This window comes from Mesoplodon densirostris, chromosome 3 (genome assembly GCF_025265405.1).
Source record: "Mesoplodon densirostris isolate mMesDen1 chromosome 3, mMesDen1 primary haplotype, whole genome shotgun sequence".
NCBI classification, from domain to species: Eukaryota; Metazoa; Chordata; class Mammalia; order Artiodactyla; family Ziphiidae; genus Mesoplodon; species Mesoplodon densirostris.
This window is the reverse complement of record NC_082663.1, coordinates 68,126,440-68,151,131: the sequence shown is the minus strand read 5'-3', so window position 1 is coordinate 68,151,131 and position 24,692 is coordinate 68,126,440. Positions and strand designations below refer to the sequence as shown.

At 41.7% G+C, this 24,692-nt stretch overlaps 2 protein-coding genes across 4 annotated transcripts in view; both read right to left on the bottom strand.

Annotated features, from left to right (window-relative positions):
* VCAN (versican) overlaps positions 1-8,732 on the bottom strand; it is a 122,408-nt gene extending 113,676 nt beyond the window's left edge. Inside the window, exon 1 of one of the 3 annotated variants that reach the window (XM_060093121.1) lies at positions 8,237-8,732. The gene's annotated coding sequence lies outside the window, so the exon portion shown is untranslated. Of the gene's footprint in view, positions 1-7,078; positions 7,185-8,236 lie in introns of those variants that run through there. The other 2 variants (XM_060093123.1, XM_060093122.1) reach the window with 2 other exon arrangements.
* A 1,461-nt stretch (positions 8,733-10,193) lies between these two features.
* The window catches only part of XRCC4 (X-ray repair cross complementing 4), a 391,068-nt gene continuing 376,569 nt past the window's right edge, over positions 10,194-24,692 (bottom strand). The window contains exon 8 of the mRNA XM_060093120.1: positions 10,194-12,658. Within this exon, the coding sequence (XP_059949103.1) occupies positions 12,613-12,658 (46 nt within the window). The 3' untranslated portion in view covers positions 10,194-12,612. The remainder of the gene's footprint in view (positions 12,659-24,692) is intronic.

Below are 24,692 nucleotides of genomic sequence, written 5' to 3'. Positions count from 1 at the left end.
TTTGCAAAAATATGTTTAAATAAGTTGCCAACATTTAAAAATTGGAGAGTTCACACTAAGTCCCAGATCTCTGACTTTTTTTGGGAAATCAGACCTAGCAGCTCAAGGTCCATATTCTAGCTGGCCAATCATTAGCACTAAGCAAGCAGCAGCCTCTGGCCTTGGCTCTGTGCACTCAAGCTTAGCACTGGCCCCTCTTGGCCTCTCATCCATTTCCACTCCATGCCTGTTCCTTGTAGTCACCAGAGTTTGCAACTCAAATGCACCAAGTTCTGACCTCAGAACTATATTTCCATTGCCTCTTCCTTAGAGCCCATGGATGTCATTCTATTTCTGTAATTTTTATAAGACTGTGTTCATGGTCATGGTTGTTAAAGCACACCATTTGCTTTCTTTGATTTTACTAAATGAGAAACTTTCTGGAGCTTCTTTGTTTTGAGCACCACTCCGACCCCCATCTCTATTCTCCTGCTCTTCTCTGTGTGGGTCTTGTAAGCATTATTTGTTAGTGATAACGAGTCTGTCTGCACAGAAAGACCTGGGAGATATGACAGCCAGTGCCTATATTTAGTCTTCTATTCCAGTGAAGTCAATGAGAAGAGGAAAAAGTCATTGAACAATCAAGTCACAGCTGACTGAAGCTGTTTAATTGCCTGGGAGACACAAGAGACAAGGTCAACAGGATTCCTATCCATAAGAGGTGTCTGCAGAGGGGATAATGCTCAGGCCGGTTATGGGCTGCCTCAGAGAAAGAGAGAGCCAAGGTTCTAGTAAACAGATATTTAGTATTCTCCCTTGATCTTGGGGAAGCTCCACTGAGCAAAGGGTGACTTAAGGATGCAGACACAGTGGTTTGTCTTCTAGTTTTTGAATTAGTTACCCTAGACAACCAATTGTCCAGGATACCTCAGCCACAAAGTAGATGTAAAGAGCATTGTCTATCATGTTGCTACGGAGTGCTTTCTCAAAGGAGGAAACGCTGTAATGCAGAGAGAGATATCATGGTTTAAACATGAAGTGTCATGAATTTGCTTCACAGGAATAATGGCATCGTGTGAATATACCGCTAACATGTGACTGGATTCCTGCACCTGGACTTGGCTAAGCTTTTTCATGTCATTGCTCCTTAGCATTGCTCTGTTCTCTGCCTGGAGAACCTGTTCCTCCTTGATCTACAACACACTGCACTCTCCATTCCCGTTCTCATGCTCTATTTACATCATAGCACATCTCCCCATTGTATATGTATATTTGGGAATTGCCTTTCTCTGCCCTCCATAATATAAGCTCCAGGAATGTAGCCTTTGATGTCTTGTTCACTGCTGTATCCACAATGCCCAGGACACCCAGTAAATATTTGTTGAATGAATGAATATGCCCATTTTGTACATAATTGGGTGCATATTTTACACTATGTGGTACATTACTTTCTTCACTTAAAACACAGTTTATCTTGGAGAATATTCTGAATCAGCTAATACAGTTTGTCTGTGTCATTTTTAACAGCTGCATAGTTTTCCCCTAGATAAATGTAGCATCTTTTATTTTACCAGTTCCTGTGATGAGCCTTTAAGGTGTTTCCAAATTTTTGCTATGAAATAATACTGCAAAGGGCATCCTTGGCCATTTGTTTTGGGTGGCATTCATACCAATGTCTATATGACAATACCTAGAAGAGGAATTGCTGGGTCAAAAGGTATATGTATTTAAAAAATTTTTTGATAGCTATTACCAAATCACTTTCTAACAAAGATGAACCTATTTACATATATGAGAGATCCAGTTTCCCCGCAACTTGACCAACACAAACTTTCATTGAACTTTTTTTATCTTTACAGCTCTGACTGATGAAAAAATGGTACAGAATATCATTGTTGTTTTAATTACTATTTCTTTAACTATGAATGAAACTGAGCAATTTTTCAGATGATTTTAAAACATTTATTTTTCTCTTTCTGTTAGCAGCCTGCATAAAACATTTGATAATTTTTCTTTTTGATAGATTGTGGTTTAGTTTTTGTAAAAGGTCCTGGCATATCAAAATAGTTGTTAGCTCTTTGTCTCTCATATGTTGCTAATATTTTCCAGATGTGTTATTTGTTTTCATGTAAATAATTTAATTGTTATTGGTCAGATTTATTAATCTTTTCTAGTATGGCTTCTGGGTTTTACATTTTCCTTAGCACGGGTTTCACCTTTTCCTTAGCATAGGTTTCCTTACTCCTAGCTTATTATTTTAAAAATCTTATAATTTCCTCTAGTTATTTTTTTAAATGTCATTACCTACATTTTATATTAGATCTATCTTAACTTTATTTTGGGATAAGAAATGAGGTAAAGATTGACTTGTATTTTGAGTGAACCAATCCACTGTGCCCAATCCATTCACTGAATAATTCTTCATTTCCACTGAATTTCCATGTTCGTTTGAGCCTGTTTCTGGACTCTGTCTTCTGTTCAATGAAACTAGACAATTCTTTTTCTATTTAAATTGAAGTATAGTGGATTTTAAATGTTGTGTCAGTTTCAGGTGCACAGCAGTGATTCAGATATATAGATATACACATATATATATTCTTCTTTCAGATTCTTTTCCATTACAGGTTATTACAAGGTATTGAATATAGTTCCTTGTGCTATACAGTAGGTCCTTGTTGTTCATCTATTTTATATATTGTTGTGTGTATCTGTTAATCCCAAATTCCTAATTTATCCCTTTCCCCTTTTCCCCTTTGGTGACTCTAAATTTGTTTTCTATGTCTGTGAGTCTATTTCTGTTTTGTAAATAAATTCATTTGTATTGTTTTTTTTTAGATTCCACATACAAGTGTGAAACTAGACAATTCTTAAAACAGTATGTCCCTCTCTAACACATTTTGTAGGTTTAGTAGGAAATACATGATTTGGGTAATGCTGTTATTATTAAGATCATAGAATTAGATCAATATGAGCCCCAGGGATATATCTTAACACCATTTATTTGTGGAGTTCTCATTTATCAAAGCCCTTTCACAGGTATTCACCCTTTTGATGTTTATAACTGCATGTCCATTTAATAGATTTTTGACACCAAATGTCTAAAAGTTGTGTCTAACCTGGTTTTCTCAATGAGGAAATGCAACTCAACCTTTCTGATTCTAAGCCTAGTGCTCCTTCCACTACACCACAGGTAATACCAACTCAGTAATTTAATAATAAAAACATTATAACTTATATATTATATATGTGTTTATCATAAACTATGTAATCTCATGTTTACAGACATAAACACCTCTTAAAATTCTTAAGAAGAATGAGGTAGGATGTACACAGAAAAAGAAAGGATGTATACAGAGAAAAAGGTAAATTTAAATGTGGATCTGCATTTACACCCTTTTAAAGATGATAGATCTATCCAGAGGCATTTCAGGCAAACACAACAAACAAACACATTACATAAAGATGCTTTGCACTGACCACTGAAATAGAACCACCTCTGGCACATTCAGTGATAAGAACATGGCAGTCAAGTACCCTGGAGAACATATACATAATATAAATGTATAAATGTATATATAAGTAATTAACCACATTTAAGCTACCAGAGGAAACTGGCAAACGTTCACTAACTGAAGTGGAGCTTGGCCAAGACATTTATCTCTACTTCTCCTTGTTCTGATTCCAAATCAGAGAGAGTACGGGCCTTGTGTTTTCTGGTAAAGTACAGACCTATGCAACAATCAGCATGTTTTCTCATACCAGAGCCAGTAACCCCCAACAATGAGTATTTGTGAGTCCTAACTGGTTTCTCTAGGTGGGTGGTGGAATAATGGCCTACTACAGTCATTCATTCTCTTCCTCAAAAGAACCATGGGTCTGGAGAAGTTCTGTTCAGTCACAGGGCAATATCCCATTTTAAATACAGTATCTAGTGATGTTTGTCCATGAATAAAGTCAACAAAAATGTTTGAATCCCACTAGGCAAAAAGAGCTTAGTTATATGGCTGTTGGGTGACAGTGTTGGTTGATCTTTGTGCTCTCAAAGGCTCTGATGTTCAATTACTGACCAATCATTAACCACAAAGTATTTAAGAGTAATAATGTGAGGAAAGAAAGAACAATGACTATATCTTTAACATTAATCATATTCAGCCTTAACTTAACTTTTTAGGTCCTTTCCAAACAATTTACAAGGGTGCAGATATAGGTATCTTAGGATAGCACAGGTATTTCCTTCCAGTTTGTAGGCACAGGGAAAAAGAAGAAACCTATGCTTGTAAACATATATAAATCTAGGGGGATTCTTTTCGAACTTTAAATTTGAATTAAAGTTAAAATTAAATTCTTTTTAAACTTTAAATTAAAAGCAGGAAATACAATTTAGGGCTAACTTTATATTTCTTTTTTTTATTTACTAAGGAAAACAAAGCGAAACTTTGAATCTTACACAAATCTTTAGCAATTGTCTTGAATCTCCTCCCTCTTCCCACCACCCACTAGATGAAGGACCGTGGACTTTCTGCTGGAGCAAGTAATTGCTCAGCCACTTTGGAATCCATGGAACCCTTTGCAGTTTAGTTGGGACAGGCACATACAATTGTAAAATCTTCCTTTTTTCACATAGAACGCAGAACCAGAAGTCAGCCTCTGAGACCTTCTGCTTGATATGCCCTCACATCCCAAGTTACATATTCTCCAAACTGGAACAGATTTTATCTCAGAAAACTAGTTGTTGCTTACTTTGACGCCTTCCTATTTTTATATTAGAATCAAAACATCCCATTTTAGGTCTTTAGAGGAATATTTTCACTGTAGGGTTGGCACAATTGCCAAGCAGTATTTAAAAGAATTTAGGTCACAGCTTTTAGGAGTCAAAAAGGAAGGGAAAGGGGATCAATTAGATGTCAGAATTGGAGATGGAATAGATCATTAAAACTCTGTTCTTCCAAGATAAAGCGAAGAAATAGGAGGGTCTAAAATGTAGCACTAAGTGGCGGCATCAACTCTGAGCCGTATTCCCCCAAGTCACTAGCTCAGTCATTTCATAAATATGAGCTGAGCTCCCACTATGGGCCGGCCCAAGCTAAAATAAAGTTCCTGATGCAAAGGGACCAGGGTTACACTCACAGCCCGTAAGGTTTGCGGTCATGGAATCTATCAGTCCTGTCAATGGCAATTGTTCGCCATGCTAGACGAACTCTTTAGGACGTATGGAAGGTGATTATCCTGTAATTGACTAAAAGTGATCTTTAAAGTCAATATATGGATCACAGGATAAACTCGTCTCATATTTCTGCCAAAAATGTTTGCTTGGAGTAAATCTTTACTTCTTTTCTGCCGCAAGGGGAAAACTCCTCCTACCACTCCCAAGAAGCAAGGCAAGAAAAAATTCAAATTTTTTTTATTTAATAAGAGTGTTTAGCGCCGTCAGGATAGAAGTCTGGTCGGCTCCAGCAGCCTCCCGGAGCCTAAGCGCTGGGTGCGCCGCCGCTCCGCTCTCCCCGCCCAGCGGCTCAGCTCTCCCCGCCCCGCCCCTGTCCCGCGGAAGGACTAAAGCCACGCCCCCACTGGCCTCTGGGCGGGGACCCAGGCGGCGCCCCGCCAGCCTCTGCGCTGAGCGACTGCCGGTCCCGCAGTGCAGCTGTCTCCGAGCCCAAGAAGTCACACCCGTCTCGGGCCGGGAGCTGAAGCCCCAGCCCACGTGGCGGCGGCTGGTGAGCCCCGGCTCTGCGGGAAGCGCCCGGTGTGGTTCTTCCCTTCGCGCGGGCTGAGTGGAGAGATGCCCCCAGCCTCAGCCTCTCTAAGGGGCTAGTTCCTCCGCCTTCCCTCCCAGCACGCCGCTTCAGTAGGGTTTATTATCGCTTTGGGGATTTAAACAATGGCTTAAAAGGAGACGCGAAATTTAGTCCAAAACCTTGAAAGGAACCCGGCCGGTCCGTTCCCGGCTGTTTGCGTGCATGTGCCCCGTCTCTGTTCCTTTCTTCTTCCCTTTCTCCCCACCGTCCCTTTCCTTCCCTTCTCTCCTTTTTCCTCCCGGCTCCCTCCTCCCAAATTTCCACGTTCGGCGAGTGTTGGGAAATTGAGGAAATTTAAACGTTGGATTAGGGTCCCTTCTTAGGCAATGGTCTGGGGCGGGGCTCTAGTTTCGGGTTCGAGTGGTCGTGGGCCTTAATAAAATTTCCAAAAGTAAGGCATTCTGTATGATCTTTCTTAAAGTGACGTCCAAGGTTGAGCGCCAAGCCCCCCGAAACCTGGATCCTCCCTTGGCCACGTGCGTTAGTCCACCAAACTGCAGGCTTGGCCCAGAGTGCCGCGCATGTCCCAGCTGACTCGGGAGAAGGCGCTTCGGCCCTTAAAGACAAGTCTCCTTCCTGGGCCCTCCAAACCCCTAGATTTACGTCGCAGATTCCGAAGTAGAAAACTAACAACTAAAGGGGAAGCTAGGGTGCTCCATCCTTGAATACATGGCTGTGAAAGCGGCTCATTTGGTTTGGGGTGGCGGGGGGCTCGTTGTCCTCCACGTGTGCTTCATTTCTCCATCAGGGGGCGCCCACACCCACCAAGAAACTCCCTATTCCTAGACATCTGGGTTCTGCAAGCTCGAAGCACTGCAAGTGGGGGTAGATCCGAAGGAGCGCACCGCCTCCCTCGCTCCTCCCTCCTTGCCAGCCTCCGCGGACAGAGGAGGCAGGGATTTCACACTAGCCATTCATTTGTCAGCCGTGGGGGGAGGGGACGCAGGAGCGACAGAGACCAAGCAGAGGCTGGAAGAGGGGAAGAGAGGCAGAGAAGATGGAGACAGAGAGGGAGAGACAAAGATGAGAAACGGGACACAGATAGCGAGACTATCCTTCCGCCTGTGGGTGTGCGCACCGCGGGACAGCTCTCCAGGCGCCGCGTAGATTTCTCCTCCCTCCCGTAGCATCTCCCGGGGACTTGCAGGACTTGCTACGGCGCAGCTGGATCCGAGAGCAAATAGTTTAAGCTATGACACTAGTTTTCTACCTCGCTCTACACTGCCTAACCCACTGACTGCTCCACGCCCAGTGACACAGACAGTGAGCCTGGACAACCCTGATGCCCCCCAGCCCTCACGCACCAGGGATGTAGACCGGCGGCGCCCACGCCTCCGCAGGGCGGTGGGGCGCTCCAGCCGAGGGCGTCCCCCGGAGCTGCCGCCACTCGCTCTCCGCCGCCGCAAGACCCGCCAGTAAAGTTGCTCAACTAGGGCCGCGGGCTGGGAGGGGGTGGGGAAATGGAAGGAAAAGGAGGGCTGCAGTAGTCCGGGCGAGAGGGCTGGTCCTAGAGGCCCCAGATTCGGGTCCCCGCGCCACCTTTGTCTGAAGAGCGATCTGAGCGCTGGTTTGCTCGTTGAGACCAGAGCAAAAGCCTCCACTTCGCTCCTCAGGGCGAGATAAAATTCTTGCACATCCCTACTGGTTCGGGGCAAGCTTTTCCCGCCCTGGCGCCTTGCAGACCTCCGCGGCGCTCCAAACACCCCACCCCCATTCCCTGCTCCCTCCCGGCCGGCTCCGGCGCACCGCGCGTAGGACAAAAGAACCCAGGGGCACCGGAGAGAGCCTTGACAGCCCCCGCGTTGCCGAAGAGACGCGGACCGGGGACCCTGCACCTCCCCGACCGGACCTCCTCCCAGACCGCCCGCGGGCTGAGGGGGTCACGTCCGCGCAGGTCCCGGATCGCCCTGTCAGAAGCTGCTTGGGAACAGCTTTCCAGGAACGCCGGGCACTGACCACACATCAGGGACCGGGAACCAGGTGGCCTGCACCAAGGCGGCTTCGGGGACTTGTATGTAGGCAAGTCTCGGTGGTCCCCATTCAAACTTTTGCCTCGAGCAGGTTAAAAAAAAAAAAAAAAAGGGATCAAGGTGCCACGGGTCTCTCCTCTCCAGCTCAAGACCCCACGACGTTTCTAGGGGTTCTCTGCATTCCCTTCCCTCCCTTCCCCCAATTCCATTTGTCCTTCTACTCCCACCCCACCCCGGGCTTCTTTTGTCTGGATCTTTTTCAGCACCAAGGTCCCTCTGTATTCTTCTCTCCAAACATCCTTCTGAAAGTTACCTGCATTTTTTACAGTGCACATATTTTCTTAATTTCTCAGAGCTAGTTCTCTTAGCCTTAATTAAAAGCCTTCTACCAATTACAACGTACTTCTTTTTTCTAAACTCGATTTTTTTCCTATAAGTTTTTCTTTTTCTTTTTTTTTTTTTTTTAAGGGGGAACAAAAGAAACGTGATTACCTTGAAAGGCGGCTTTACTGCAGTTGAGGGGAAAAATTCACCTCAGCGCTGCGCGAATTGGGCTCGGCGTTGCCGGGGCGGGTCACATAGGAAGCGCGGTGGCCTGGGGAAGGGTGCGGGATGGTGCTGGAGGATGCGGGAGGATGCGGGGCTGACCGCAGAGCCCGGTCCCAGCGCCTGTCCACAGCACCTAATGTTCGCGGCTGTTGCGCCCGCCCGCCTGGAGTTCCTCCCCAGAAAGGCTCGGGGCAGCTCGCCTGCAAGTTCAAATGCGGGTTGTGACACCCATCATCATTATATCACAGTACCGTCAGCACCGAGGAGGAGACTCAGCGAGGAGGAGGAGGAGGAAGAGGAGGAGGGTTCATTCACAGGCTCCTCAAGCACTCCGCAGCTTCAGCCACTCCTAAAAGCCCAGGCTTGGAAAGCAGGCAAAGGAGCGGAAAGGCAGCTCCCCGCGCTTGCGGTAGGGACCGCCTGCCTCCCTCCCCAGGCACTCCCACCTCTCGGCGTTTCTTCCTGACAAGAAGTACCAATCGGCTTGGGGACAACAGCGCTCCCCATTCAGCGACTCACTAAGTAACATCGCGCTGTGCGCAAGGAAACCACTGCCTTCCCACCCCTCCCCACCTCCGCTTCCCCGCCCCCCGTGCTGCTAGTTCTGGGTTAGGGGAAAGGAGCCCCCAGGCTCCTGTGGGGCAGGCCAGCACTAGACAATTGAGTACCGTCAGTGCTTCTTGGGAACAAATGAAACTCTGTAAAATCAGCAAAGAACTTGGTTACAGTGTGTTTACGCGGCCACCGAGCCTGCCTGTCCCATCTGAGGGAAGTGTCAGGCTCCTGGCTTCTGCCAACCTGAAAGAGACACTGAGAAAACGAGATCCTTCTGAGACCTAGAGGGAAAGTGTAAGGATTCCCCATTGCTTTCCCCAGGAGCTGCCCAACGGGGAACCCAACGTCATTGCGCAATCTACAAAGACCCCGGTAATAATGGGCTGGACAGGAAATTCCCCGAAGCAAATCCCTTGTCGGATTCAAACAGATCCTCTTCCCCTGCCACAAACCTACAGAAGTCTAGATTCAGCTTTCTTCTTTCTTTCTTTCCCTCAGTGTTTCAAAGTGCCCCTCATGGTAGAACATTTAGCAATTTTTCTGAGTAACAGAGGTTCCTTGGATATATCAATCACCATCCTTGTGGTCAGGAAACGGGACCATAATCTTTCATGAGTTTATGTGATTTTTATATCTAGCCGGGTCCACCCGACTATGTAAACAGCATCAACACATGGAAGAGTCCCCTGCATTGTGTTACAAAAGACTTCCAATAGGACCTGACAGAGCAAGGGTCAACCAGTTGACACAAAGGATTTCTGCCCCTTAGAAAAGAGGGACTTTGTATCTTACTTTTCTTTGAAGTCAAGTATTGAGTTTATATAATGGAAACAAAATAAATCCAAGGTGCACATCAGTTTAACACTGGGGATACTGGAGTGGAGAGCAAACTTTTCTTTCTACACAAATATGGAAGTATTACAAATATGGAAAATGAGATAATTCTTCTCTCTGAAGTCCCTACTTATAAAATTATATCAAACACAACACCTCACAGAGTGATGATTAAAGGAGAAAGTCCATTTTCACTCTGAATTTCTTTGAGTAGGTTGGCTTAAGCTCATACTTTAAAACTTGTAGCAGCCTAGACTCTTGTTGTAATGTTTCTTTTGAAAGTTGTATGTGTTCTGCATGATCATAGATTTTAATTAATAAACAGGTACAAGATTTGTTAGGAGAACTTCAGTCCTCAGAATGTGCATTATTTATTTATCTGTCTATCTATCTGTCTATCTATGAGCTCACTACAGTGAGCGATGTAACTATTAATTCTAGGATTTGGAAATCAACTTATTTGTTTTTACAATGATTTATTTATTCTTAGTACAGTTATTGTACGACCATTTCCAACATTGAGATTCTAGTCCATTAAAATATATTTAGAATAACAGAGCCATAGAACAGAATTGGAGTTCAACCTTTACATTTAACAGATAGGCAAACTAAGGCCCAGAAAGCGACTTTCCTAAAATCACACGATTAATAGCAAAGCTGTTACTAGCACACAACTCTTGACTCCTGGCCCAGTGGTCTTTTCAGTGCTCCTCATAGCATCTTTATGACCAAGATGAGCTCACTCAGGAACCGAGAAAAATGAAATAAAAGAGTTTTTTTTGAAGTTTATACCCAGGCATTAGGTTAGATCATTCTCTGAAACACTTCAAGGTATATATTATTATTCTCATTTTTAAATTTGAGTGAACCTAGTTGAGTTCCAAAGAATTTAAGTGTCCTGCCCATGGCCACTTTTTAAGTGGTAGATCTGCCAATCTGAAAAGCTTATTATCTCTCCATTACCCTGTTCTCCCTTCATAATATAGTTAAGTAAAACTTTTCTACAAAGGAGACCTAGAGCAGAAACAAGAAACTAATAGCAGATTAATATCCATTTTCAAGCAAATGTTAATGGTTAACATTCACTACAAATAATACCATCTGTACATAATGGAACATGATTAAAATTATGGGTCAGCTACTCCTTACATACTGAGATATTTTCCTTTATCTTGCCAAATGTGTTCCTCCAGCCCTCCAACGTTTTGGTTCCTTGTAATGTCCATAGACATTACAACTCTTGATTGAGTAGTTCTACGGGGCAAAGGCACTTTCTCAGGCAGACATAACTAGTCAGAACTTGGACAAAGTTGAAAAGCTTTAAACTGCATGCCTTTTCTTTACCTTGGCTTGTAACATTATTATTTAGAAAATTAAATGCTTCTTCAAGCTGTCAAATAACCAGAATGAAATGACACCCCTGAATATCTGCTTTCTTTCTCTAAGGCAGAATTCACCCTCTAGCTATTTACGATAGAGAAAGAATAAAAAGGAAAGCATACCTGGTACATCCAGGATAGAGTCTACAGCTGTATTATTTATACGTAACTCTCCTTGAGGACATCTTTATCTCTCTTTCTTTGTTTTTTCTTTCCTTCCCTTCCCTTTCTTTCCTTTCCTTTCCTTTCTTCCCTTTTCCTTTTCCTTCCTTCCTTCTTTCCTTCCTTCCTTCCTTTCTCTCTTTCTTTAATCAAGAAAAAGAGAATGAGAGAAAGTTATTTCTTATTCTCCTATGTCTGAAAAATCATCAAAAGTCCTTGAATGAGAAAATATATATTTGCAGCTTTTATAACTAAAACTATATTTGCCCAATACACTTGTCTGAATTAAACAGTAATTAAAATATCATTCTGTGCATCCCCCTTTAAATCATGTCCTTGTACTGGGGATGTTCTGTATGTAAACTCCATGGTCCCAGGTGTAGATAAAACAAGCTCTTCATTCCCAGTGCTGGTGTCTACAAGAAACCAGAAGCCAGAAGCTACGTGCCTTGCTTCATTGCCTTGATCTTGTCTTTAGGAACTTGGCTGAGGTCAGAGGGCAGACAGCCAAAGACTTAGAGAAGAAAGGTGTAGATGTCAGGTGGGTCTCCAGAGAATTTCATTATCTTTATCTAAACCTCTTTCTGAGGTCCTTTAGGATCACATTTCAGTCTTCTCCTTTTTTATTGATCAGGTGAAGTGTTCTTAGACATCGTATTATCTGTTGCTGCACTAGGAATGACAAGGTTCCAGTCCCATCCACACTCCAAAAACAGAGTTCACATTTCAAGTCCCTGATCTGGCTGATCCTAGGCACAATGAAGCAAATATCCTCTCTGGGTGGTGAAAGAATGTGAAAGATTAAAAATGTGAAAGACCCTAGAAAAAGGAAGTCAACCCTCTAAGATTGCTTTAAAAAAAAAAATTACAGATTAGGGAAAGACATTTTACCCAACACTTCAAATCTTCTTTGGTTTCTAGGAAATGCAGAACTATTCAATAATATACGGTTTTTGTTGCTTTCTTTAAAAAATAAAAGAAACCCTACAAAAGGCAAAGTGATGGTGACAAGCTCATTACACTTTAGCCTGAAGTATATAAATTACTCAGAGAAATTAAATACAGACAAATATCCTTAGAAAGCCATGAAGAATGCGATTTCCCCCCCCAGAAATCAGATACCAAGCCTTTGCTCCCCAACCTCCAAATCAAAATGTTACAGTAAAATGTTTCTTTCAATAAAAGGGCTCTTTTTTTTTTTTTTTGCTGTAAATGTCCTGTTCATGGTTGGGTAGATTTCTCCAGAACTTAACTGGAAGACCATCTACATCATGACAGAACTATGCAAGCCAAAGCCAAGTTCCAACATGGAGTGATGGGAAACGCTGGGCTGCCGAGAGGAGATGACTTCATTGGGGAGAAGGGAGGCTCTCTGAGTAGGTCCACGCTTCAGCCAAATGGCTCAGCACATCTGCACTTGCCCTGGGGAGGCTGCCTGGAAGAGAGTATCAAAAATGCCATCGTTTTTGTAAAGGAAAAGATCAAGGCATAAATAAAGCAGTCCAACTAAATTGAATCAAAGATAGCAACCTTACTCCTCTCCTTAGTCACTTTCTCAATCTCTTTTCTTTTCCTCCCACAGACTGACAAGTATAAGGGTTTTTATTTTTAATTTATTTTTATAAAGCATCTGTCTGATTGAACCAAGGCAAACCGAAGAATCTTGTTTCTGAACACAAGGAAGCGGTAGAGATCTTAGAATCTATGCGGCAGGGCAGAGAGCAACGCAGAGGTTTTCTTAAGAGGCAAAACTTTAGCAGTTGCTGTGTACTTTCAGTGAGTACCAGGCTCCACGTATTTAATTAGAAGACAATGGGACCCAGAGGACAAGAAGCTTAATGAAAGCACCATGGTTGGGGCAAAAAGCCAACATAGCATCATTACTGTCTCCTGTGAGCAAAGGTGGAAGTAAGACAGAAAACAAAGGACGTTCTGCAGAGTGAGAAGAATGTTTGGAGAACTCTAGTACAGGTATCAGAACAGGGAGTAGAAGTAACAGCAGTTATTATTTTTATTCTATCAGTAAAAAGAATTGAAGGACGAGATGAATGTCAGGGACTTTAGGCTCTTGTCACAAAATATGAGTGACCACATTTTAACCCTGTGATACAAACGAGATTAAATATTTGCTATAACTCATCAAGAAAAAAAGAAGAGAAGAACATCTATAGACTCAGCAAATACTTGTCACAAACAGACTGCTCTCAATTTTGTTTCTATTTTCTTTGTTCAAGTCCACAAACATTTACTGAGCACCTTCTATGTGCACTGTTTTAGACCTTAGGTATGCAGGAATAATTCAAAAGGTAAGAAATGCTTCCCATCCTAAAGAAGTTTATAATTTCTATAGAAAAAATTAATTTATTAGAGTAGTCAAGCTTATGACCTACATAATGACAAATGAACGTAGAGGGGGAAAAAGTATTTGTGTGGGTGTGTCCTTTGGCTGGTTCACTCAGCCATCATTTAAAAACATGCCACTGACTACAAATGGATCAGGGAAGAATGGTAGCCCAACAAATATATTTCCTTTACTAGAAAATCTCTTCACACACACATTCTACTGACATTGAATCCTGGGTATTAATCTAGTTATAGATGAAGAAACTGTGTTTCTTACTTTCCCATAATAAAAACAGTTGGCTAGATGATATGTACTCAGAATTCATTTTAAGTTTCTGAAAGTCTTCCAGAGTTGATAAAAAAAATCAAAGTTAAAAGATGGATGATCAAGTGGGGTTTATCCCAGGAATACAAGGATGCTTCAATAATCGCAAATCAATCAATGTGATAAACCATATTAACAAATTGAAGGAGAAAAACCATATGATCATCTCAATAGATGCAGAAAAAGCTTTTGACAAAATTCAACACCCATTTATGATAAAAACCCTGCAGAAAGTAGGCATAGACGGAACTTACCTCAACATAACAAAGGCCATATATGACAAATCCACAGCTAACATCATCCTCAATGGTGAAAAACTGAAACCATTTCCTCTAAGATCAGGAACAAGACAAGGTTGTCCACTCTCACCACTATTATTCAACATAGTTTTGGAAGTTTTAGCCACAGCAATCAGAGAAGAAAAGGAAATAAAAGGAATCCAAATCAGAAAAGAAGAAGTAAAGCTGTCACTGTTTGCAGATGACATGATACTATACATAGAGAATCCTAAAGACTCTACCAGAAAACTACTAGAGTTAATCAATGATTTTGGTAAAGTAGCAGGATACAAAATTAGTGCACAGAAATCTCTTGCATTCCTATACACTAATGATGAAAAATTTGAAAGAGAAATTAAGGAAACACTCCCATTTACCACCACAACAAAAAGAATAAAATACATAGGAATAAACCTACCTAAGGAGACAAAAGACCTGTATGCAGAAAACTACAAGACACTGATGAAAGAAATTAAAGATGATACAAATAGATGGAGAGATATACCATGTTCTTGGATTGGAGGAATCAACATTGTGAAAATGACTATACTACCCAAAACAATCTACAGATTCAATGCAATCCCTATCAAACTCCCAATGGCATTTTTCACAGAACTAGAACAAAAAATTGCACAATTTGTATGGAAACACAAAAGGCACCAAATAGCCAAAGCACTCTTGAGAAAGAAAAACGGAGCTGGAGGAATCAGGCTCCTGGACTTCAGACTATACTACAAAGCTACAGTAATCAAGACAGTATGGTACTGGCACAAAAACAGAAATATAGATCAATGGAACAGGATAGAAAGTCCAGAGATAAACCCACACACCTATGGTCACCTTATTTTTGATAAAGGAGGCAAGAATATACAGTGCAGAAAAGACAGCCTCTTCAATAAGTGGTGCTGGGAAAACTGGACAGCTACATGTAAAAGAATGAAATTAGAACACTCCCTAACACCATACACAGAAGTAAACTCAAACTGGATAAAAGACCTAAATTTAAGGCCAGACACTATCAAACTCTTAGAGGAAAACATAGGCCGAACACTCTATGACATAAATCACAGCAAGATCCTTTTGGACCCACCTCCTAGAGAAATGGAAATAAAAACAAAAATAAACAAGTGGGACTTAATGAAACTTAAAAGCTTTTGCACAGCAAAGGAAACCATAAACAAGACAAAAAGACAACACTCAGAATGGGAGAAAATATTTGCAAATGAAGCAACTGACAAAGGATTAATCTCCAAAATATACAAGCAGCTCATGAAGCTCAATATCAAAAAAAAACAAAAAACAAACAACCCAATCCAAAAATGGGCAGAAGACTTAAATAGACATTTCTCCAAAGAAGATATACAGATTGCCAACAAACACATGAAAGGATGCTCAACATCACTAATCATTAGAGAAATGCAAATCAAAACTACAATGAGGTATCACCTCACACCAGTCAGAATGGCCATCATCCAAAAATCCACAAACAATAAATGCTGGAGAGGGTGTGAAGAAAAGGGAACACTCTTGCACTGTTGTTGGGAATGTAAATGGATACAGCCACTATGGAGAACAGTATGGAGGTTCCTTAAAAAACTAAAAATAGAACTACCATACAACCCAGCAATCCCATTACTGGGCATATACAGTGAGAAAACCATAATTCAAAAAGAGTCATGTAACGTTCATTGCAGCTCTATTTACAATAGCCAGGACATGGAAGCAACCTAAGTGTCCATCGAGAGATGAATGGATAAAGATGTGGCACATATATACAATGGAATATTACTCAGCCATAAAAAGAAATGAAATTGAGTTATTTGTAGCGAAGTGGATGGACCTAGAGTCCGTCATACAGAATGAAGTAAGTCAGAAAGAGAAAAACAAATACCATATGCTAACTCATATATATGGAAACAAACAAACAAAAAAAAGAGGTTCTGGAGAACCTAGGGGCAGGACAGGAATAAAGACGCAGATGGAGAGAATGGACTTGAGGACACGGTGAGGGGCGGGGAACGGGTAAGCTGGGATGAAGTGAGTGAGTGGCATGGACATATATACACTACCAAATGTAAAACAGATAGCTAGTAGGAAGCAGCTGCATAGCACAGGGAGATCAGCTTGGTGCTTTGTGACCACCTAGAGGGGTACGATAGGGAGGGTGCGAGGGAGATGCAAGAGGGAGGAGATATGGGGATATATGTATATGTATAGCTGATTTACTTTGTTATAGAGCAGAAACTAACACACCATTGTAAAGCAATTATACTCCAATAAAGATGTTAAAAAAAACAGTTAAAAGGTGGAAGGAAAGCATTAAATGTCATTCTAACAAGAAAAGAATTCAAGGAAATTGCTCACCCCAAGGACACTAGGGTCCTTGGCTGTTGAACATGAGTGTCAAATGTAGACATTAAAAAACTAGAGAAAAGAACATTGTGCTAAAAACTGTTATTCTTCTTAGTCCTCAGAAAGTTGAAATAATTTTATTTTAAATATAGTATCAAATTTATAGTTTCACCCAAAAATGCAGTTGTGAATGTATAATGGCCCTTCCCATGCCCTATTTCTGCAACTCCTTTGGGGAATTTTTATCTCTTTTTCTCTCTGTTGGTAGCTGCCTGTGACTACCTCCTCCTTCCCATACGATTTCACATAATATCTATTTCTTTTTTCCCCTAGTTTTATTGAGATATAATTAACACATAACATCGTATAAGTTTAAGGTGTAAAATGTGCTGATTTGATACAAGCATATATTGTGAAAGGTTTACTACAATAAGCTTGGTTAACACATCCTTTAACTCACATAATTACTATTTTTTTGTTGTTATGGTGAGAATATTAATGCTCTACTCTAACAGCAACTTTCAAGTATATAGCACAGTGTTGTTAACTATAGTCACTATGCTGTACATTAGATCCCTGGTACTTACTCGTCTTATAACTGAAAGTTTGTACCCTTTGACCAATCTCTCCCCATTTCCCCTACCTCTCATCCACTGGCAACAACCAACCTACTCTCAACATAAAAGGCCATATATGATAATCCCAGAGATAACATCATACTCAAAAGTGAAAGGTTGAAAGCTTTCCCACTAAGATCGGGAACAAGACAAAGGTACTCACTCTCACCACTCTTATTCAAAATAGTACTAGAAGTTCTAGCCATGACAATTAGGCAAGAAAAAGGAAAAAAAATGTATCCAAATCAGAAAAGAAGAGGTAAAATTGTTTCAGTTTATTGATGACACAATCTTGTTTATAGAAAATTCTAGACTTCATCAAAAAACTGTTGCATTAATAAACTAGTAAAGTTGCAGAATGCAAAATCAATGCACAAAAACCAGTTGCATTTCCACACAGTAACCACTATCTGAAAAAGAAATAAAGAAAATAATAGCATCAAAAACAATAAAATATTTAGTTAAGAATAAATTTAACTGTGGATGTGAAAGTTCTATGCACTGTAAACTAAATGACATTGAGGAAAGAAATTGAAGAAGCCACAAATAAATGGAAAGATGGCTTGTGTTCATGGTTAGAAAAGTTAATATTGTTCATACTACCCAAAGATATCTATAGATTCAATGGGATCCCTATCAAAACCTCAATGACATTTTTTAGAAACAGGAACAACACAATGTCTATCTTAGCTTGGGCTCCCGCTGAGACAAGCCCTGAAACAAGGATTTGAGTGCAAGTAGTTTATTTGGGAGGCAAGGCCAAGAAATGTCTATAGAGAAGTAGGGAATGAGACAGAGCAGGGAAGGAGGCTAATGAAGGGTGCATTTCAAGCAGATTGTCACTACGGGCAACTGGAGCTTGGTCTCACCAGGGGATGCTGAGAAACCATGCAGAACATGAACCTCAGTGGTATCCCATCTGAGAGAGAGGGAGCTGGAATATTTATACACCTGTCATTGGTTGAGGGCTTTTCCAAGGGGGTAAGTCTGTCACTTCTGCATGGGTGCAGGCGGACTGGGCTCTGGTGGCCAGAGAAAGCTCTCAGGTTAAATGATGCTGGGTCCGCAATGAGAAGTTGGTCCAGCATGCATGGAAATGATAACAGTAAGGGGATACAGGTGGGGTACCAATTACAGCTGCTGTAATTCTCTATATTCTAATCACCACCTGCACTGGCTAGGACTGCAGGGCTGACAACAACAGGTTTTCTACCTGGGTTGGGGTAAGATGAGATGACAGTCTTAGGATATCAGGGAGGAGTGTGAATCCATCCAGCAGCTCCTCCCTCTTAGGCCACTTTCCACCTACACCAGCATCATCCCTACTGCTACCTTTCCCACACCCAGTGCTGTCTTGTTAACAGAATCCCCAGCCCGAATCTCAGTGCCTCTTCTCCCGCCCACAGATCTAGTTTGACTCCCTCATACAACTCAACCTCCAGGAAGAACTAGCCAGATGAGGCCTAAAAATTGCTGTCCTGGAAATCGTAAATGAATCTTAAATTCATGGAAGTTACAGTCTAGAAGGACTATAAATTCACTTTCTGCAAAGTCCTCTTACTTCAGACATGGAGTCACTGGTGGAAGTTCTGTGAGAACAGGGCCTTTATATGTTAGGTTCACACTGTACATACAGTTCCTTAGCCCAGTGTCTGGCCCATAATAGGTGCTCAGCATATATGTGTTGAATAGATGTGGAATGAACACTCTGCTGAGTGTGTTCTATGCCCTGATAAATAAGAAAGGTTGGGGCCAAAATGTAGCAGGCAGGGAAGATTCCCCATACCTACCCAGCTCCCCTTTTTTTGAGCCATCTGTCCTCACCATGTGCCATCAGCAGCCCTGACTCCACCTGAGCCCCAGTTCCAGGGGCCAAGAGAGCCCCTTTTCCTCTTGCAGTTGAGGAATCCAAATCCCCAGCAAACCAAGTGGGAACAGTGGTTGCATTTTCATATGGGAATTGTAAACAATAATACCATTAATTCTGCACCCCTCAATGTATACTCTCAATGAGTAGGCTCCACATGATTTAAAATCTTTGAGACAATGTATTCTGAGATCTGAAAGAACAATTTTACATTATTCATAAGAAGAGACTGGCACATCAGACTGTAAACAAAATAGGAAAGGATACCTCCTGTGGGAAAGAGAATTGTGTCCTTAGAAGCGGAAGAAGTGGAGAAGTAGAGATCAAGAATACTCACACCCCGGGCTTCCCTGGTGGCGCAGTGGTTGAGAGTCCGCCTGCCGATGCAGGGGACACAGGTTCGTGCCCCGGTCCTGGAAGATCCCACATGCTGCAGAGCGGCTGGGCCCGTGAGCCATGGCCGCTGAGCCTGCGCGTCCGGAGCCTGTGCTCCGCGACGGGAGAGGCCACGGCAGTGAGAGGCCCGCATACCGCAAAAAAAAAAAAAAAAAAAAAAAAAAAAAAAAAGAATGCTCACACCTGAGCAATAAGCCAGAAACTCGATTGTAATTGGGAATTATTTCCTCAGATGACCCAGAGATGCCTAACGAAGACAGAAGGTATTGATCACAAACAGAAGAACCTGAGGGAGGACAGCGTTAACTTGGGAACAGATGAGTAGATGATGTTTGGAAAACAGTTGGAGAGTAGTAAAGAGCAAAGGTGAGTACAAAATTAGTTTGCTTAAAACCAGGTTATCTGGCAGACTCTACTCAGTGAGGTGAAAAAATAAAAACCTGGAAGTTATTGGGTTTTATTTTTCCAGTCACTACCCAAACTACTATATCAAAAGTCCCCTTCACATTGAGAATAAAGTTCTTGAACCTTGGGCAGATTTCATAACTATGTGTACACTTTTCATTAATCTATGCCTGTTTTTACAGAGTTTAAAATGCTAACCTCATATATGAATTAAGGCTTTCTTTCTACCAAAGCTTCTATTTCTGTGGCTCAAGGGACATGAATGGGGGAGGGGAGGATGTGACCGGGCAGGCTGCTCTGAGACCCTGCTTTTGGTCTTTTCCTGGCTTCAGCATCTTTGTTATGAAATAGCAGAAGAGAGGGTGAAGGAAAGGAACAAGAGCCTCTTACTTAAGTGGCTGCTGTTCTAATCCTCTTTGGAATCATGAAAGCTTCCTTGGATAACAGTGACTGACAGCTGATACCCTTGGTGTGGCAGGTATCCCAACTCTGGCCACGGAGGACACATGTGTACTTTCCAAGAGTCTCTAAGGGACATCCCCCTGTGCGATTCCCTGCCCTAGGAGATGTAGCTGTGCTTCTTTCACCCTCCTCCACTTGATCTCAGTTGATATGCCCCATATCCCCTGGTGCTGTGGTCCCCTAGTCTGACAGGCCACCCTTGGGACCCCAGCAAGGCAGCTTAGTGCAGCTGCTTTCTGCTCTGTCACTTAGCCCATCAAAATACCCCAAACCCTGATTATTCCCAGACCACATAGTGGGAACACAGGCTGCCCATGCCCTCTGTCCTTCCAATCACTTCTCTCCAAATACCTTTGCTCCTGTTCAGGTAGGTACAAGGATGAGCAACAAATCCACTACCTATGCTGAGTTCTACTTCCTACAGACATCCTGAATTTCTGTGAATCATTCTCTTGTAGCCTCCTTTTTATTTCTCCCTTGAGGAGAAGAGAGAAAATAGACAGCCCCTCTCTCCACAAACACACACACACACACACACACACTCTCACACACAGTGAAACATAGTATAGGTGGAAAGCAGTGTGAGAGATATCAGTGAGGTGAACAACAAGTTGTCAGGTTGTCCAGAGATGCAGCCATATGTATCTCATGGGTGAAAAAAGGATTTGCCGGCAAAGAAAGGAATTATAAAAGCCTTTCCTCCAGTCTCCTCTGCCATAGCCCCTTGGTTTTCTTTCTGTGCCCTTGTGTACCTGTGTGTGTTCATGAGCTTCATATCCCAGACCTTTACGTCTCATTTGAATAAAAACCTTCCAGGCATTCCAGGGATTAGGTAATCCCATCCCAAATTCCAGAATTTCTTCTGATTCACAGCATTTTGGCAACTCCATGAAAGTAGAAGAGCTCTTCCTCTGGTTCAGCAGCACAGGAAGAGGAACACTGCCAAGCCCCTGAGTTCAAAGGGCAGGTGTTTGATGTAGGGAAGCAACGGGAAGGTAGTAGTGATCTGAGTTCAGACTCAGGCAAGGTAAATAGGTTCCCGACATGTCAAGTAGTTCCTGATCTGGTTTCAGATAGAGGAATTTACTAAGCTTTAAGGTCTTAAAAGTTGAGTGACACATAGAATACAAGAAAGTTGCATAATGGAAAGACCGTTAGAATCGAAGTCACCAGATGGGGGTGTACATCTCAGTTCTACTACTACGTACAAGTTTTGTAAACTTAAGGAAGTCAATTGACCTGCCCGAATATCTTCACTGGCCATATGGGGGTAACAATATCTATACAACAGAGGTGTTAACACAAAGATTTGATGAGATAACAAAACAAAGCACTCAATAAAGTGGCCAGGCCACCATGTACAGCTGTGCACTATACAAGTGTCCAGCCAAGCGAATAAGCAGGGCTTGAAATAGCTCCCAAGGTCTGTTAGTTAAGCCACTGACCCAGCACAGGGTTACACAGGACAGGAGAAAGGGGCAAATGGTCTTCCACATCTGACACAAGCCTACCACTGAGACTTGTACCAAAGATTCTATCTTCCCACAGCTGGTACCTCTTTCTAATTTTCATAATGTCTGTAATACTTTAATAGCTACTAGATGAATGACTAAATGGAAGACTGTCTTGTAACAGGGGTGCTTAGGCTAATCTTCCCAGCTCTCCTTGAGGATAGCTCTCAATACATCCACAAGAGCAGCCTCCAAAAGAATGAACTAGGACTTCTGTGGTGGCACAGTGGTTAAGAATCTGCCTGCCAATACAGGGGACACGGGTTTGATCCCTGGTCCAGGAAGATCCCACATGCCGCGGAGCAACTAAGCCCGTGCGCCACAACTACTGAGCCTGTGTGCTGCAACTACTGAAGGCTGCGCACTTAGAGCCCGTGCTCTGCAACAAGAGAAGCCACCACAATGAGAAGCCCGCGCACCACAACGAAGAGTAGCCCCCACTCGCCACAACTAGAGAAAGCCCACGTGCAGCAAAGAAGACCCAATGCAGCCAAAATTAATTAATTAATTATTTTTTTAAAAAAAGAATAAACTAGTCAAGGACCATCTGCAACTAGGTCAGCATTTCTCAAGATATATCTTGTGTCACTGCAAAAAATCATTTGGAATTTATAGCTCTGACACCAAAATCACAAGCAATAGCAGAAAGATGAAAACATGGAGCTACACGACAATTGAAAACTTTTGTGATTAAAAAGACAATCCACAAATAGGAGACGATTTTTGCAAATCATCTGTCTTAGGGAACTTGTATCTAGAGTATATAAAGTACTTTTACAACTCAGTAAGAAAAAGATGAATAACCTAATTTTAAAAAATGAGCAGTGTGTCCGAATGGGTATTTCTCCAAAGAAGATATACAAATAACCAGTAAACACATGAAAAGATGCTGATTAACTATCAGGAAAATATTATTCAAAACCACAATGAGATACTACTTCACACCCACTAAGATGGCTGGAATCAAAATGTCAGATAACAAGCATTGGTGATATGTGCAGAAATTCAGAACCCTCACATTCTGGCGTTGGGAATGTGAGATGGTGCAGCCACTTTGGGAAACGGTCTGGCTATTCCTCGGAAGGTTCAGCATAAAGTTACTGATTTGCCCCAGAAATTTCACTCCTAGGTATATATCTGAGAGAAATGAAAACGTATATCCACACAAAAACTTATAATCAAATGTTCGTAGAAGCATTAGTCACAGTAGTCAGAAGTGGAAACAATCTACATGCCCATCAGCTGATGAATGAATAAATAAAATATGGTATGTCCATATAAAAGAATAGTATTCAGCAATAAAGAGGACTGAAGTAATGATATATGCATGTTACAACATGGATGAACTTTGAAAACATTACTCTAAGGGAAACAAGCCAGACACAAAAGACCACATAATGTATGATTCCACTTACATGAAATGTCCAGAATAGGCAAATGTATACAGAGAGAATATAGACTAGTGCTTTGCCTAGGGCTGGGGAGTACAGGGAAATGGGGTTGACTGCTAATGGGTATGGTGTTTCTTTTTTGTGGTAATGAAAATGTTATGGATTACATTAGCACTGATGGATGCATAACTCTGTGAATACAATAAAAAGCATTTAATTGTACACTTTAAATGGGTGAGTTGTATGGTATATGAATTATATCTCAAAAGGTCTTAACAAAAATGTATATTAAAAAATTACTTGTGATGCTTGTAAAATTGCAGGTGCCGGAGCCCTTCTTCAAACGCACTAAATTGGAATTTCTGTGAGTGAAATTCAGGAATGCGCAATATAAACAAGTACACTGGGTCATTCTCATTTGTATCAAGTTTGTCAACCACACAAAAACTTTGTCCTACAAATGAATTGTATTATATCTGGGTTGTAGCTTTTGCTGGGAGATTTTTCCTTGTAATACATGCACATTTGAAGTTCAACAGTTGAGAAACAGTTTGGACAAAAAAAACACCTCTTTTCTCAGCGTTAATTGTTAAAGGCAACTAAATGGAAGATTCTGTCTTTCTAGTTTTCTTATTAGTGTGCTCAGTGATAAAAATTAAAGGTAATACAAGGAAAACCAAGGAAAATTTTAGTAATTCATGGAAGAAATTTCTATTACCATTGTCCCCACAATCAACCAAAATAAAGACAAGAAGGCTCTATAGAAGGTGTCTAAAACTTGGGGGATCTAGTTTCTACTTGCCCCTTCACCGTTAAGCACTGGGATGAGATTTCATCTCCCACATCTCAAATCTGGCCATTCTTTTTTACAGCGTTTGCCAAATCAGAATAAAAGTTAGTGGTGAGGGATGTTACTTTCAACTGCATGACACAATAAATATTAATATTAAAAATTTTCATATTAAAGATCTTTTACTCTTGGATTGTATAACTGTCTTTATATTTGTATAGAATGTTAGTATTTACAAAGTTACAAAGTTAGTGTTCACTAGTGACTTAATCCTTGAACTATCCCTGTGTAGTATATATGAAAGATAGTAACAGGCCCTCTGGCAGAGACTCCTAGTTGCTCCCTATGTTAAAAATGTACCCAGAATTAAAAAAAGAAAGAAAGAAAGAAAGAAAATAGTCAGAAGAACCTCGGGGCAAGACGGGAATAAAGACGCAGACCTACTAGAGAATGGACTTGAGGATACGGGGAGGGGGAAGGGTAAGCTGGGACAAAGTGAGAGAGTGGAATGGACATATACACACTACCAACCGTAAAATAGATAGCTAGTGGGAAGCAGCCGCATAGCACAGGGAGATCAGCTCGGTGCTTTGTGACCACCTAGAGGTGTGGGAAAGGGAGGGTGGGAGGGAGGGACATGCAAGAGGGAAGGGATATGGGAACAGATGTATATGTATAACCGATTCACTTTGTTATAAAGCAGAAACTAACACAACATTGTAAAGCAATTAT